Raw genomic sequence first — 18,206 nt, 5'->3', positions numbered from 1 at the left:
ATTAAATTTGTATTCATATTCATGGTTTATTTATAGTTCATATAATTCCCTGGAAATGCTCTACTCTGTCACTTAACAAACACTGGTGTGCTTTGCCCCTCTTTATCTGGGAAAGTTTTGTCTCCCCTCCAATGAGAACACCTAAATGTAAAATAAATGGAACATGTGAAATCCATATGTGCTTTCTATTGTTTGAAATTGACTTACAGTGTCTTTTGAAGCTTTTTTTCTGCTCAAGTGTCATTACAAATGTATTTCTACTTACAAACATGTCATATTCATTCTATTTGTCCTAATCAATTTTATTTTCTGCTGTTCTGCGTGTAATGTTTACCTCTCGCAGCACTGTAAACACTCAGTGTGTCCCACTCAACAGAAAAGTTGTAATTATAAGGAAAAACATCATATTATATAGAGACATTTCATTTTCAATCATTTTCTCAGTGTTGCCAGAAAGTCATATCTATCATACTTTGTATACTTAGTATAGTGTAGGACAGTGATATACGTAGAGAATGTCTACACACAATTGTATAATCTTATGAAAGAAACATATGCTAGCAAGTAAACTGTGGCTGTGTGGAAACTTCTAAAACTGTCTAAAGTCAAGAAGAGTTCACACAGCAAACTATCCCTTCCTGTCTTTGTGTTGGAGGTAATTATAAATAAATGATGTACTTTCTGCCGGCGGGCCACATGTATACATATACACAACAGTTCTGCTTTGAAAATGTACACATATATCCTGCAGTTGTTATACGATGTAGGTATTTAAAATAACTTGACAAAACCTTTGAGTCTGACCGGTATAGAGCACACTTGTCACAAACCATCTCAGTGTGCAAGTGAGCTTCACATAACAAGAACCACAGCAGGATTAAAACCTTCCTCAACGATAGATCAATAACGCAACTGCTGTCTGCTGAGCCAAGGTGAACTTTACACAGAGATGAGAACAGGTATGTTGGCAATTCAAACTAGAATTTAAACTAAAACCAGATAAAACATGCTTCGTAGCTGCTTTGTGGTAGATGATGAAGCCAAATTGTTTCCAAGATTTGTGTAATGAGGTCCTAAAAGAGGCCCCAAATCTCATGACTATAATGCGATTTCAGATTGGATCAATCTCATTCACTTATCATAAAAAAGTATAATTTGACTAAGAGAACAGATCGTTACTACTATATTCATGTGCGCCACCGTCTCTTCAATCAGAATTGTGTGCCGGTTTTGTCATTGAATTTACGTCAGACTAAAACGGACTGATGTTATCAGTCGCCGCTCAGTGTTTCTGGCAACTCCCAATTTGTGTGATGCCCAAAAAAATGAGGCATCTTGTAATATCTGGTGGACCTTTCCATCATCCCATGTGAAAGTTACACACCACCCACTGTGGCCTCTTATCATGGCTTCATCTCTTTGCCTGTTTTATCAAAACCTTTCATTTGAATCATTTCTAATCTTGATTTGCGATGTTGCGTTTGGAGCATGCCGCTGTACTCAAACGTTCTTGAATGCGACTGGAATGCTAATGATCTATTGGTGCAGCCTGAATTAAACAAATATACAACGGAAAGAAAGTCAATCACCCAAAAAACAAAACAAAACAATTGTTGCTCTTTTATCATTGATGATGGAGAGTAAAAGAAAATAATGGGGACGTTTTATTTCATAAAGACATCTTTTAATAAACGTAACATCATCGAATAATGAGGTTTGTCGTCAGTCATATTTTCATTGACTTTTCTACATTTGTCAGATAATAGTATTGTAATGCGTAATAAATAGTAATTTGTACAATAATCTGAAAAGCTTAGCTTCTACCTGTTTCCACTTGATCTGTCATATTACAGTTTGAGGCATAAAGTTACAGAATTTGATAGTTTGTCATGAAAATGTTTGTATGATAGAAAAAAAAGGTTAATGCTTTGGAAGCTAATTTGGCCAAACTGGCCGCACTGAGGAACAAAGCTTGTAAAAGTTTACAAAGTTTGTAACAAATCATATAGCAAGAGGTGCTTTTAAACACTGAAATACATCAATGAATGGAGTTATTTATCAGGCTGATTAGGCAGTAAAACATTAGGTACACTTCTTCGATTGATTGAATGTGGAAAAATTAAAATGAGCATTTCAACACATAGACAAGCTGCTGTGGTTCAAAATAAGCGTCACAACTTTAAAGTCACTCTGGACCTTCTAACAATATCTGTCGCTATACTGACATAATCTGATTCTGCTCTTTTGGTTTCTTTAGAGGCGTCTCTGAATCTGTGCTTTTACCACTGGTTATTTCAATTTCCTCATTTATTGTGGCTTTTAAACCAAAGAACTACATTTTGTTTCTTCATGCAACATGACAATGACCTAAATACTATCTGGGAAATGTTGGATAAAGGTAAATTAATCATAATTACATATCTACAGGTACTTTCATACAAAATCACATGTCGTGTTTATGGAGAAAGATCTGAAAACACCCATCAGCAGGTCTTTCTGATGCTATAAAAGGAGACCGGTTAGAAGACAGATAGATGAAAATAACTGAAATAATCACAACTCGTGAAGAAAATCAGCCCTGAAACTAAAAGCCCAATAAAACCTTGAACCAAACTGCAAAGTGAGAACAAGACACTGATGATTACAATCCATAGACTCCACAAAAACTGGACAATAAAGTTTGGCGAAAACATGAGCACATTGAGGAATCATCAATTAGCAGTTTGATCCATTTAGTATGAACTTAGTGTCGAGGCCACTGAACTCCTCTGCCATAAGCAAAATATTTTTCTCTATATAGAACTATATTGAAAAGGTGTCAGAATTGAGTCACAAATTAACCTCAAACACTGTACATGTCGGAGGGAGTCACAGCACCCAGGTGACACCCACACCTTCAGAGAACGAACCAGACAGAAAAGCCTCCTGGTCCAACCTGGACTCGAACTGAGGGCCTACAAAGTGAGCGTTCTAAACCCACTTCTCCAGCATGCAGCCAGATTTACTCACGTGTCTCTTAAAACAGATATTTGGTGACTCAGTGACAAGACCATGAAAATTAAAACTGAAAGCTGCCTACACGAAATCTAAACAAAGGGAATATATCTGAAGCAAATAAAAAGTCGGGAGAAAGCAAACAATATGAGATGAAATTAAAAGGCTCCTCTCTTTTTTTCCTTTTTTTTTTTTTCCTGCCATCAACATGACTGGTGAGTCTGGTGAATAGCCAGCACTAGCAGCTGGTTATGAACAAAAATTGTGACAGTAAATACAAAGACAGTCTGGTTCTTACCTCAGTCCCTGTTGGCGTGGCCCCTGGTGAATCCACTTTACGCTTTTTTCGGGGTCCGATGGCGGCTAGTGCTGTCAGGTTGGCATCTCGCTGCCTCATCTGGGCCAGCTCCTGTTGTTGCATCTGGTGGAGACGGAACACAAAGATTAGAAAATAGGCTCACACCTTGCAGTGTTTCCCACAGGACCTTATGGGAGACACTGGTGGGAGGATTTATGAAAGTAACCTTTTTTTTTTTTTAAAGTTAAATTAATCCGTCTGCTGCCTTTTGGGAGCCTAATTTAGAGGTTACATCAACAAAGAACTCTGTACTCACAGTGTGGTGTGTCCATTTCTTTTTAACCAATGACACACTGGTTGTATAAACTGATCAGCCATAACAATATGACCGCCTGCCTTGTGCTGTGTTGGTCTGACAGGGCCCCGACAAACTTTCAATTTCAATAAATTGAGAGGTGAGACCTCCATGAATTTGACTTATTTGTTCACTACATCCCACAGATGCTTGAGTGGGTTAAGAGCAGCAAGATTTAAGATTTATTACCAATAGACCAATTTTGTTAGAAATAGGTCGCAGCTTAAAGGCAACATCCCATGAAACGTTCTGTTTTGGAGGTGCTCTGAATGAGTCTTCCAGCCTCCTCAATGTGGCCCCTTGTGAAACGTGCAACTTAAATTTGCAAATAAATGTTCAGATATTTGAGTTTATTGCAGAAAAAAATGCTTTTTGGCTTCACTACAACCACAAAATATATAACAAAACCACTGCACTACTCCCTGGTTAGACTGTGCGGGGAATAAATGCTTGTACTTTTTTAGTAGTATATTATTGGTATTTTTTTTTTTAAGGGTGTCCACCACTACAGTAAATGAAGCTGTGGATGTCAGGTCTTTCTTTATATACTCCCTTTTCAAAACCATTTTCTTCAGAACTTGGCAGTGAGTTTCTACCTTAAAGGTGACAACAGAAGTAAACCTGCAAAACCATTATGGCTGCCTCTTTGACGTGAGATCGTCATGATGAAGAACTTTAGAAATCTTATTTCTCCACATAAATCCACAATATCATAGGTCCATAAGTACATTATACATGCTATATCTCAATATGAACCTGTCTCCAAAATGGAAATATACAATTCCAATACTACTAAATATCAAATGCAAGAATATACACATACAGACATTATCTGTGGACTTTTCACTATCTAATGTTGAAGTCATCAAACTGAAATCTTACACACTCTCTGTAATATGGGAAGATTGAACAATATTGCTAGCATTTGTAACAATTGTCACACACACACATTGTGATAATAAAAGAAGCATTAAATGTACAAAAGAGGACACACAAGAAGATTTGCTCCTCTGTGTCTCTCCTGTCCATCTACGTAGCACAAATCTCTCCGGAGCAGAACAAAATGGAAGACTGCTGTCAGCCATTAACAGAGCTCTTTTCAAAGATGTGTGTGTGTGTGTGTGTGTGTGTGTGTGTGTGTGTGTGTGTGTGTGTGTGTGTGTGTGTGTGTGTGTGTGTGTGTGTGTGTGTGTGTGTGTGTGTGTGTGTGTGTGTGTGTGTTAAGTCACATGGTCCTGTTGTGATTTTTGCTGTTTGTGATGTATAAGAGGGGGTGGGAGGCACCGCCTGAGGTAATGTCATGTCTCGCCGCGGGGCTGAAGGGGGAATCCAGCGTTGCTGGGAGCTGCCCTTTCTATTGGGTGGAGGTGTGAGGGCCTGGGGCCATGGCGCAGAGGGTGTCAGCACTCCCTCCCAACATGCAAACACAGTGCACGCACACACACACGTGCACGCACACACACACACACACACACACACACACACACACACACACACACACACACACACACACACACACACACGCACACACGCACACACACGCACACAAACACACGTGTCTATCAATCTTGGCCACAGCACAGGGAATGCCTACCCACCAGCTTGCCTGCGTGTCTGCCTGCTGGGGGGAGAGAGGCCTGGGTTGCAGCGAGCAGGGACAATCAATGTGCGCCTTGATGTCTTTCATGTTCTTTTATGTTATCTCTCAGCGTGTGCTCGCTGGGCGCCGGTGTTTGTGTGAGGCATGTATGTTGTCTGATCAGGGGAAAATTTCATGTTACTTTCAGATGGCGCCCTGTAAAAGGTTGCTTTGGTGTACAAAGTCTGATCTAAAATGTGCATGCAGTTGCCTCTGATTTCTTTTTTTTTCCCTCCCTAAAACCCCGTCGGCAAGGCATGCCCTTTAGGGTGTTGCCACTTCACATTTAGCACGGAGGAACTGTTGAAAGATTCAAAACACGCTGACAACACAAAGTCGGGGAAAATAATAGTTGTGGTATCTTCCAGCTGAACACATACATTACAACTACTTACGTTTTAACAATTAATGAAGGTAAACCCCCCCCCCCCCCCCCAAAAAAAAAATAAAAATAAATTAAAAGCAGTTAGATAATGATAACTCATAGCAATACTAATACAATATTAGTGTTGAGTCTACTTATTAAATGAATAGAAATCTAAAGAGAGGCTTCATTGGACTCGTTAATGGGGGATTGTAGCTGGATGTGGCAAACGAGGGAAATTATAACCGCTGTCCACATGGAAAAACTGACATTCATGTTATCAATGCTAACCTTATTAAGGTTTGCTGCAAACAACACACAAATCTCTCCAGGCCTGACCTTAAAGAATCTCACTGTCAAGTGAGCAGCCGAGAGAGAGAGAGAGAGAGAGAGAGAGAGAGAGAGAGAGAGAGAGAGAGAGAGAGAGAGAGAGAGAGAGATGTCCGCTATCTCACTGATGGCACCAGGATGCCGGCATCTCTGGCTGGCAGTTGGCACCAGGCATGGGCTCCCAGCGCCCACAGCAACTGCCTGCATTTTCAGATTTATGACTGTATGATAAATGAAGACTTCATTTTACCATCTGCAACCCTGCAGTCTGCGTTTCCCGTCAGTAAAGTGGCCGCCATGACACTGGCAGACTGATTTCTGATTTCAATCTGGTGCCAATACGCCCAGTCTACCTTCCGCTGATGACTGCCATAAGTCCAGAGTCAAACCACGCTGTGATAGGTCAGCTATCCACGACAAGGTTTGTTTCTACTACTATTTCATTCATTTACATTAAGGGGCCTCAACTAGGCTCACACAGGTGTTAAAATACAATACCTTACCTTACCTTACCTTACCTAGAGCGTAGTTAGGCATTTTTAATGCAATATAAAGCACAGCAATGTTGGGTATTCTTATTGCAAATTGGGAGAATATAAAATAATGAAGTTAACAGGTTTAAGTAATTCAAACAAAAGGTTCAGACGGCTGGGAACACTCCGTTACAATAGGCTCGTCGTTAATTGTCAGATATGGTCGTGTGCTCCAGGCACAGTAGCACCCTGTTTGTTGATGAGGCTGGTGTGAAATTACACGCATGTATGCAGGTTTAACAACAATGAAAGAGACACTTTCTTGAAGTTGACCACTAGGTAAAGTCAGGTCTTAAAGGGACAGGTGCTAAAATTGTCTGAAGAGCAGAATATTGTCATTAATAAACAAAATGTTTTACAATGAGTTGTAAAATGCAATGGAGACTGTTCCAGATAGTGGTAAAAAAAAAAAAACACCATTCACATTGTAAGGTGTGCTATTTCGCAACTTAACCGACATTGGTATAAGGAAACAGTTTCTGTTTATCAAGCATAAGTAAATCAGAATACAACTGTGGCTTTCTTTTTTTTCTTGTGCCATTTAGTTTTTTACAAAAAGCAAATGTGACTGAACACACTGATTCTGGTATTTCTTTTAACTTTTTAAGGTAAAATGTCACAAGGGCATGTTTTTTTTTTTTTTTTTTTGGGGGTGGGGGGGTGGGGGGGTGCATTTCCAGATATTGTGGCAATCTAAGTGAAAAACTAAACTTTGACATCCCATGCAGCAGGTCCTCTGCAGCTTCTGGAGTACTCTGTCGGCAGCTTTAAGTGGTGTGTACAATCATTGCCAAAAACTGCAAAGGTCACCACTGAACTCCTTTTCAGACTCCGAGAATAACCAGCTGGCAGGACGAATACATTTGCCAGGTCCGATCAATGGTGCCGCATAAATATGTGTTGCTCCAAAGCCACTTAAATACCAGTGCTTCCAGTCTGCCTGTGTGCCCTTTGAGAGAAGAATAGCAGGTCTTGTAAACTGAAATTATTAGCAAAGGTCAGGAGATGTAGAACTTTTTTAAAGATACCTCACAAAAATCAATCTGTGGTTTTGTTAGAAACAGATTATTGGCGCAGTGTGCACACAGCACAATGTGAGGTGACACCGCGATGATCAATGAGCTGAGAGAGAGCGCAGAGCTCCTTTCCAGATGTTGAGTTCAGTGCAGTTAGGATGACATGAACCAGTGTTTTGTGATGGTAAAAAGCTGTTAATGGATGGTGAAATACGCCCAAGCATTCACTTACAAAACAGTGAATCAGGCTGTGAATCTATTTTGTATATGCTTGAAACATTCAGGCCTCGGCGATCAAATTACAGTGCATGTATTCATCAGACTACTTGTGTCATGTCCTAAAAATTTCCAGTGAAATTATATTTAAATAAGACTGAGACCTCTTGTTTGAGGGCAGCCCGATGTTAATATTCATCAGCTGCGGGATTCACACAGCGCTGAATCAGGGGAGCTGCTGGTAAAAAGGTGGAGTTAAGCAAATGATGAAAGCGAAACATTAACAATTCCTTCATCGCTACGATGCTCCGTTGTTTGTGCAAACCAAAATGTATCGCCTACATGCTCACGGATGAATTCTAAACAAGAACCATTTCTGCAAATGAGGATTTGACATGTTTACATTTGTTTCACATCCCAACGCAGATGCTTGTAGGGAGAGGAAGCTGCTGTCTGTCCATGTTGTAGTTCAACCACTGTTTTCATTATTGCACTGAGAATTTGGAAGGTAAAATTGGAAAACACCCTGAAAAGGTAATCAGGTCCTTTTTGGCTGTACTCCCATGTTTTGTTTTGGGTTTTTTTTTTTTTTTTTAAGGCACCTGTTTCCCCACATCTTGATTTATTTAAACTCCAAGCCCTGTACCCTTAATAGATCTGCAAAAATGTCTGTCAAGACTCCAATAAGAAATAACGGGGCTTTTTCTCAGCGCAGAAGAAAGAGCAGTATGTTGGCTTATGATGCAAAAATGTCCAAAAAGCAGCAAAACCCTTGGAGCGCTCTGATAAGTTTGGAGTGAAGAGGAGGGGAGGCTGCAGGAGCCATGATGGCCAACCTGCCGCTCTCTATCTCTGCTGTTTTTAACAAAGGCTTTTCTCTCTCTCCCCCTCTTCCTCCCTCGCTGGCTCGCGGCCTGAGGGGCTGCTAGCGGCCCTCCAGACGCTTACAGACAGATGTCCTTGGTAGAGCAGAACACGCTCTGCTTGACGTCACAAGCAGCTACGGGGCTGTGAAGGAAGCTTAAGGATTGTTTGCCCTGCAAAGACCATATTTTAAATGGCAGACCCCGATTTTTGAGTTGGTCTATGTCCGAATCCTCCCCCCACCTCTCAAAGCTCATTTTCAACAGGACACAGCAGGGGGGCTTTTGAGTGCATAGACATAGCATATGCTACATTTGATGGATGCTTATATTTTGCCTGAGACCCTCGACAGAGTGCATATATTTTAAACAAGGGTGGGTGGCTCGAGCGGCAATCAAATATATTATCATGGCTCTAAGTTTTGCAAAGATGGCCTACAGGCCGCGCTACAGGATGCAATAAAAAATGTGAATAACGTTCAGTTATATTGCAGTAAGTAAGTTTTCCAACACAAGAAATGTGTTTGCGGTAATGCATAACAATCAGAATATGGGGAGCAAGACAAAAAAAAAACTATCTAGTTTATTAGTTGTGTTCATTCCTGGTGCAGGAGGGTCTATGCATTGCATGTGTGAGATGTCACTTTATTGCACTGTGTGTTTATGCATGCAAAACAATTGCCCTGTAAAATTATGATTGGACACAAAAGATCTATAATATCCTAAAAAGAAAAAAACTCAACTAATATCACTAAAAATGTATAAAATGTACATGACAGTTAAATAGAAAACAGGTTTATTTAAGCAAGCTGTATATAAAAACACAAAGTAGATAGTAGACTATTTAAATTATTTGGAAATTATTGGGCCGAAACTGTTCAACTGCCAAAGGTTGACACTTACTTGTGTTTTGTTTTTTTTAAGAGGACATCAGTTTAATTTTAGAATAAATTATTACAAATAAAATTGATCTTGCGCTCATGGCAGTTTACAACTTGGAAATATTAAGATGTCTACAAGGCATAATGTTGGGACATACAGTAAATCATCTTGCACAAAAAAACCAAAACAAGCATTAATGACAGTGACTCTACTGTGTCTCGGTATAAGTTAGTTACTTGGAATCTTTTGAGTTTTTGTTGTTGTTGTTTTTTTTTACCAAAAATATAATGAAAAGTTTATGATGACATTTAAAAAGTCATTATCTTTCCACCTTCAGCAGCAAAAATGAAAAAGTGACAGAGATGTTTTGGGGTTGTTAGATTATGAGGGGTATTTGATCACTCAAAAGGGAGAAAAACACTCGGGATGATTATGTGTCAGCTGCTACTCATGCCTATTTTTCTTAACTGGGCGTCGCCTGTTACATTCCTGAAATGTACAACAACATGTTCAGAATAACACTTTACCATAGCTAAAACTTTTATTTGACTTCACCTGTACACCAGCTCTGAGTTAAATCAACATCAAAAGTAAATGATTTATAAAAGGCGACATTGGAAAAAAAAACAACTGTTATAACTAGCTTTTTGCCGTTAACAGATAAACTGCAAAAAGCTATAAAGTATAAAATGCCAAGTGAAAAAAAAATAGAAAAGAAAGAAAAGCTAATCACACGTAGGAAGAGAACATGCAAACTCCACACAGAAAAACCTCCAACCTGAATCGAATTCCACCTGCAACCCAAGAGCGTTAACAACTACATGCAGCCTTCAACAGCATCAATGTGAATCATAATGATCTGTATTGGCTGGGACTCAGCGATGTGTTTTATTGCTTACCTGGAAAAAAACCCCAATCTTTTTATTTCTTTAAAAATGTTCATGTAATTCACAATTTTTTTCTTTTTTGAATTTAAGAAAAAAAAATGTCTGTGTAATTAAAAGCAGCACTGTTTTATTTATCTTCTTTATTTTGAATTGGCTTCAAACAAATGACTAAAAAATGTTGGGGGAAAAAATACTCAGACAATGTGACTGCTTTTGTAATGAAACCACACACACATACCAGCGGAGAACAATACCCTGTAAACAGTAACAATGGCGAGTGCACGGACATTCCTATGGAGAGATGATGAAGTCGGATTGCTATTAGCGTGATGTGGGTGTCGTCTGATAAGGGGACGTATTATTATTATTATTATTTGTCGGTGATTTGAGATGCCAAATACCATTTGGGAAAAGCGCAGACTCAATTTTAAGGATCTATAATGGTCAGTGGTTGTGTGAAAAACTTGGTAAAATAGCTAAAGATCTGGAGAGTAAGATTAGGATCGCCGTGCAGTAGCAGCGTTTCAGAAAAGTTACTTTTCCCCCCCGTTTCTACATAGACAGAGTCAGAGCTCTTCCAATGGTCCGCTTTGAGATCCATGTTCAATAAGTGGCGTTTTCGGTGGCTCCGAGCACTGCTGTTGTGTAAATGGACACCAAAAAACACAACGAAAGTTTTCTGTTTTCTCTTTCCCTTGTTACCATGTAAACAAGGGCCTAAGGTATTCCAACATTTCAATAAGCTTTCGATTCATTCTGTATTTGAAGAGTTTATATGGATTTATGTGAATGCGGTGGCCATTGATGCGAGCCTGTGACCAGATGTTTGCTGGTTTCCCATAGGTCGTCACTGTGGGTCCACGAAGCCCTAAACTCTCCATTTTGAATCGATGTGTCCCTCAATGTGTCCAAAACTTTGCGTTGTGACAAAGTTGTGTCCCACTCGTACTCTGTGGATAATGGACGGGGATTCCGCTTACTGTACGCATTGCACACATTAGCACTGCGAGCCTGTGATATGCTGATCTTCCGCCAAGCAACTGAATAAAATTAGAGTAGATTAAAGCTGTGGACTCAGGTTTTATTTCACCATTAATTGGGCTTCATTCAACTTATGATTTACAAGTGGACGGGGTGTGCACATTGTTTTCTGTTTTAACACACTACAGACGTCGTCTCAGTCTGTTTCTAATCAAACTGCAGATGAAAAGGACATGACTTGTCCTCAGAAGCGATTATTATTTCCACCAAACTGTCTCCCTTCCCAGGCATCGCGGTTGCAAATTCAGACACCACTGGCACGTTTCTTTGTGTACGTTTCCCTCTACTTAACACGAGCGTGTGTTGACATTTTATGTATGTGTTTTATGTACGTCTGTAATCCATGCATCTCATTCACCTGACACCCACATGGCCGACATTACGTGAACATCTGTGAGCTGCATCTTCGGGCCTTTCTTCATGTGAAGTGCCTGGCAGTTAGTTTGCTGCGGGGAAAGAGGCCATTTGCAGGAACCAATCAGGTCTCACTTCTCCATCTGCACACATGCACTACAAAGAGACGAGTTGAGCCCCGACCCGCTAATGTAGGCAAGGCTGTGTGCTAGAACTGGATGGCTTCATTATTAGAAGTCCATGATTACAAATAGAAAGACTCTTTAAAAAAAATACAATCCTGAGTTTAATTGCAAACATACAGAAAATGTGCAATACATGAACAGCAGAGGTTGTGTGGAAGGTTGTAAAATTCAGTTGCAAATACACATTGGGAACTTGGATCATATGCAAACACACGATAGAAGTTCCGGCATAATAAGAAAACAAATCACCTGACATCATGAAATGTCCGATAAAAAGTTTACAAATCTCCAAATCTGGATCGATCCTACACAGAAATATGCAGCTTAAATATACTGGGGAATCTGTCTGCCTGTCATATTATTTTACCTATGGAAATGAATTCAAAATACATGCATGAGCTAATAGTCTTGGCACAGCATGTTTCATTTCCTCTGAAGCCGAGTATGTCAGAAGTGCTTCCAGGGCTGAGCACCAATTATTTAGAGCCCTCAGTCGGCCCCGGGGCTAAGGTCATTATGTGAGTGTCACTATCATGACCCAGCGGTTCTTCTTCATCTGCAACTTATTTGCTGGAATTAAACTGTGTGAAAGTACGCCTGCATGGCATATAAACTGCATGTGTCTAACAGGCTCAGCATCTTCGCTGCAGAGTAACTATTATTTCTACAAATAAAAACATTTGTGTGCGACAGTTTTTTTTTCTGAGGTGCGGTGTTTAATGAAGGAGCCAGAAATCAGTGTTAAGCAGATTCTGACGGTGTAACACCGGAGCGACAGGGGGAGAGTGGCGATCATTAAAAATAGTGCTTATCTAAGGGAAAATTTCCTACTTTAAATGTTCTCTCGCTTTGTCTCATTCGCTACTGCCGTGCTTCGTCTAGCAGTCTTCTTTCTCCTCGTCAAGTCTTTCTCTTCCTCTCTCTTTTTTTTTTTAACATTTAGATTCGCTGCTCGTCACCTTCTATTGATCACGCCTAATTTGCATCCAGGAAAAAGATGAGAACTCAGATATTCACACTCGGAGAGAGGACGATCTCAATGATTTATTCATTTCCAAATCAAAAAAAGAAAAAAAAAAAAAGGAGTGAAAGGAAGGTAGATGAGAAGGGGGAATCTTCATAGGCAGCAGGCGACTAGCAGGCTCTGAGGCTGGGCTCTTCTTCCCCACACCGCCCCCAGGCACATGGTGTGCAAGTCCTCCTAATTAACAAGGTGAATCATGCTGCCGCTCTCTAATTAGCCAACATGACAATCTAATGGAAACATGCAGGACGAGCTGGCACACTTAGCATCACCTCACAAAGACCTCCGCTACTGTCCTTCCCATAAGAATTGCGGGGGGAAAATGACACCTCAGATTTTGAGTGAGAGGGAGGAGGAGGTGGGGTGCAGCGGTTCAGGGACGTGTATTTTTGAGAGAGGTCAGAAGGGAGAAGCGAGCAGATGAGGGTGAGGTGTTTTTTTTTGTTTTTTATTTCTTTTCTTATTCTTCCTCTCTCTCTCTCTCTCTCTCTCTCTCCTCTCACATGCGCCGTGTGCGGTGTTTGTTGCCTAATTGAAACATGTCCTGCCTCCTGCCTCTCCCTCACTTATATCCCAGGCACAGGAGGCTGGCACCTCGCCACCAGCGTAGCTCAGCATGCCCAATTCCCATGTCGCTCGAGTCCCAAGGAGTGCTCCAGCGCACAAAGAGAAAAGTGAACCTACAGGCTTGTACAGCAAGTACACGAGCCGCTATCTTCCTCTAAGGCAAAAAAGAAAAGAAAAAAGAAAAAAGAAAAAGAAAAAATCTCCTTTTTTTGTTGTTTTCCTTCTCATTACAGCACTTTGTAATATTCGAAAACACACAGGAACACCAAAGGTACTTTTAAGGCCTGCTTCTATTTTTTCCCTCTAATATGTCTTGAGGTGAAGAAGGGGAAAAAAAAAAAAAAACTTAAGTTGAGACTTCAGACAACAAAGCAACAAATAAAAATAGGGTTACAGTGTACTTATTTAGTAGCCCGCATATCTTGAGGATCTACAAAACAGACCTCATGTGCTGATTAAAATAAGCATGTCAAGGACATTTGAGATGAAAGTGAAAGTGAGCTGATGAAAGGAAATCAATAACTGAATCTCAAATCAAACCCTTCTATATGATGCCGAGGTTGAGGACAGCGCGCGCGTCCGTCGAGTGAAGTTGACCACAGTTGCTGCTGCCCCGCTGAAATTAAAGCATTGTGTATCTGTGAGGCCAGAAGACACGAATATAACAACTATGATTTGGGACACACAGAACAGCAGGAATTCTCTTTGAAAATCAGCACAGAGAGGGAGCGAACGTGGAGGAGGGTAGCAGGCTTTTGCCCTCGGGCCTACCTAATGGGGGAGAGCGCCTCTTTGAGCCGAGCAGTTTGTAGAGGGCCAGAGGATGAGAGCCTATGAACTTGCAGATAGAGCTGGTCTAATAAAAAAAAAAAAAAAAGAGAAAAAACGAAAGAAAGAAAGAAAGAAAACTAGGGGGTTGTTGCGTTGTCCTCTGACACACGAGTCTCTCCTCTGTAGAGAACCACCAGGCTCTGGCTGATGGGGCTTAGAAGTGTGGGTGGATTCCAGTCTCTACGTGACCTGGTCACTTGTGGAGGATACCAGGCCAATCAAGACCTGCATGTGTGCAATGAGGCCTCGTGTGTAACGGCTAAAACAAAGGGCAAAAGTTCAAATAACATGCACACCAAGAATATGAGGCCTTTATTGTGTGGGCAAGGAAGCAAACTATATTTAATATGGAAAACCAGAAGAAGGTTTATATGTGCAACGTGAATATTAGCCGAATTGAATTCAGAGACTGAAACGTATATACCTTTGCACTGCGAGGAAGAACGTCTAACTACAGGCTTTTAATTGGAGCCATGCACGGTTCAGAGTTGAGACGGGGCAGGATTAATTCGGCAGAGGTTCGAGACTTTTCAAGTGCAGCGGTACTGCGTCAAACGGGCAAAAGAAGAAAAAAAAAAAGCTAAGTCAATGCCTGAAGAAGAAAAAATATTTGAGGAAAATTATTCTAACAAAAACCTTTGAGATTCCCATTGGAGAGCTCTTGGTTTCACACACGTCTTCTGGAATCACTCTAAGCGAGGAGAAGAGTGTTGCTGCGAGGGCTATGTGGAGGAATGGGAGAGGAAAGGAGAGGAGAGGAGAGGAGAGGAGAGGAGAGGAGAGGGAGACCATGCACTCCCTCCTCATCCAAAGGTCTGCCAGTGATTGGATTATCAGACGGAGACAGACTACATTAACCATTTTTTTTTTTTAACTTTATTTATCCAGGGTCCGCTTGACTAAACACCATGCTGCTTTCCAGCAGCACCTTGTTCCTCACACCACTGAGCTCTGCTGTGGAAACTGAGATGGAATAGGAATCAAAATGTGTGCGCGTGTTCAGGCTGTGGTACTCGCTCACTTTCTGACGGGTTAATCTGGCTGGTTTTACATTTTCAAGACCTTCCAAAACCCTAACCCTAACCCTAACCCTAACCCTAACCCTAACCTAAGTATTAGGATCATTTAGTCAAGACACAGCATGCATACCAGGAATTAAGAGAGTGAAAGTGAGTTCGTCTCCAAGCTATCCAGGGGTTACCATAACAGATCAGATTTAATTTGTCAAAAGTTGTTTTTCTTTTTTTGGCAAAAGATAGGTTAAGACGGCTGGGATTCCTACACTGAGCTTCTTTCTTTTCTCACTCACCATGTTTCACTATTACATGTCACAAACATTTGTCTCTCTCCTTTTGGTCTGTGCTGTCACTTACTCTCTCTCTCCTCTCTCTACATTCAGCGAGTGAATCTCTGTCTGCTGACCTGACTGAAGAATCCCTACACCCTACTAGAACCAGGGTTTGGATCCTTCCTCACTGTTTTTCTCTCTTTCTATTCTCTCTTTCTATTTATTTTAAATTTGAACAAATTCAAACCAGCAAACTGGAGCTGGTAAGCTCGCGTCTCTAACATCTCGGCTTCCCCCACCCCTTATCAGATCACATCAAATTTAAAAACTATGAAATATTATTGCTGATGCGACTTTCGTGATTCAATGAGAACAGTTGGAGAATCTCCGAGGCCCTGTTTACCTGACAACTTTTTCAAGTGAAAACGTAAAACTTGCGTTGTGTTTTGGGTGTCCGCTTACACGACAGCGTTGGTCATTGCCGCTGAAAATGCAACTTTTTGAACATGGCTCCGAAGGTTGAACATTTGCAAAACAATCTAACTCTAAAACTCAAATGTTATTTGAGCAAAATATTGTGTTTCTCATCACTTCACAGCAGACATGCTATAAACTGCTTCCCCAGCGCGTTGTTGTTTGCAGTGATACAGCTGACAGGTAAAGAAGGCGGACCTCCAGCTCCTCTTGTGTGCACAGCCAGAGATTTCATCTTTCTTGTAACCCATCTCTTATCTTCTCAAGAAAATCAGTGAGGCACCAAATACTGAAAAAGCCTTTTTGCTCCATAAGTGATTAAAGAAATGTCAATGAAATGTTTGAACTTTATTTTCCCCTTCTCAACAATTTAACTTCTTTGTCCATTTTCAGGTCACAGAACATTTAAAACATTAGGAATTCTTTCCTGCTTGGAATTTGGGACTACATAAAACATCACTCACGGCACATTGTAATAAATCACCACAATATCAAATGAAGCACCTAATTGCATCAATCTACACAATTTACTCCAAAATAATTACAGTAACTGACGGCACCTCCCCACAGTAACATATCCTATGATGACTAAATGACCCACAGCCATGTAAATGCTCATGTTATCAGATTGAACATAGTTCTCATGGTCACAGAAGGTATGAAGTAGAGAAATAGCTTCCAGAACTGGAATTCAAACAATGTTTTCAATTAGAGTTGGACTCCATTTTTGGCAATCGATTACAATCTTTTGAGAAAACCGCCAGAATAGATGTTTTTCTTTGTGTTGTTGCACTACAAAGACCAGCTCTAACCCTGAGGTGAAAGATTTGTTTCCCCAACATGCTCTTAGCAGTATGGATGCAGCGTTTTTCACTGGAACTGAGACGAGGAACATCGTTTTTTGTTTATTTTTATGTTGGGTTTTTAAATATAAGTTCCACCTACTGCAACTGTCTTCAGACCTACATTGTTCCAGTCACATAGGATAAACCGGGATGTCAACGTTGCCAAAACTGTGCACCATGCATGATTGGTAATGCTGCTATCATCTGAAACTAAAATTTACGAGTGGAAATATTTGGTTTATTGTTAAATGTCCATGTTTTTGACATGATAGATTTGATATAGTGTGTAACTATTGCAAGTAAAGCATATTTATACCCTCTTGCCTCTAGCACAGTTGCACTAAAATCATGTATTGCTTTAAACTACTTTGATACAAACCCGACTTCACTGAAATCTGTGGAAACTGGAAATAAACCTTGCAACAAGTCAAACATGAGAATTACATCGTTCACTTTTGAGACATTGGAAGGGAGCAACCAGGAGACAATCACCATCTTCTCAAAAATTGAAAAGGATTCAATCGCAGTGGAAAAGGAACCTCCCTGACCCCTCCATTGTTCTTGTCGTTCTGAGATGTCCACAAAGAGATGCCACTAAGAAAAGCCTTGCTTTATAGTGCTTGTCAAGTGAACATTGGAGTCGTTCCCCAGTGTTCTGGTTTTTGTGGAAGTCACTTGTAGCTGCACAGCTGGTACAATCATTCTGCATCCCAAAATGAGTTAGTATTTTCACGACGAACTGCCTTTTTTCTACCATAACAGAGGCTGCACTGCGCTGGGGCAACAGTTTGTGTGGCCTGACTTACAAACAGAGGGAGTATTACTGTTCCTGGAACGACACTGTTTGTTCTTGGAGCTGAGCAGACTCCAACAGCAGCTTTTGGCCAAATTTTGGCCAACTGCAGTGGCCAATTTGTCTCTCCCCTCCGTCTCTCGTCCCTCCTTTCCTGTCCTCTCGCTCCACTCCTCTTCTCCAGCTCACTCGCTTCCCGCGTCCACTTGTGCCTGCAGACGCGGCTGCGATGATGAATCTGTGGCTGCAGTGTGTCTGTGCGTCTGACATCGTGATGTATCTCTCCTGGCCTTAACTCCCTCTCTATCTCTCCCTGCCTGCCCCTCCAACCCTCACCCCACAGTCTCCTTTCCTCTCCGTCTCTTTGTCTCTGTCTCTCGGTCTCCTCTCTCTCCCGATGATCAGGCAGTGCCTGCCCCCCCCCCCC

At 40.9% G+C, this 18,206-nt stretch overlaps 1 protein-coding gene across 1 annotated transcript in view; it reads right to left on the bottom strand.

The window, feature by feature from the left end:
• The window catches only part of LOC308131759 (transcription initiation factor TFIID subunit 4), a gene marked incomplete at its 5' end in the record, with an annotated part of 102,025 nt that overhangs the window by 24,065 nt on the left and 59,754 nt on the right, over positions 1 to 18,206 (bottom strand). The window contains one exon of the mRNA XM_080498592.1: positions 3,293 to 3,415. Coding sequence (XP_080354718.1) covers positions 3,293 to 3,415 — 123 coding nt within the window. The remainder of the gene's footprint in view (positions 1 to 3,292; positions 3,416 to 18,206) is intronic.

This window comes from Blennius ocellaris (assembly GCF_963422515.1).
Source record: "Blennius ocellaris genome assembly, chromosome: 1".
Taxonomy (NCBI): domain Eukaryota; kingdom Metazoa; phylum Chordata; class Actinopteri; order Blenniiformes; family Blenniidae; genus Blennius; species Blennius ocellaris.
This window is presented reverse-complemented; position numbering and strand designations above follow the sequence as displayed.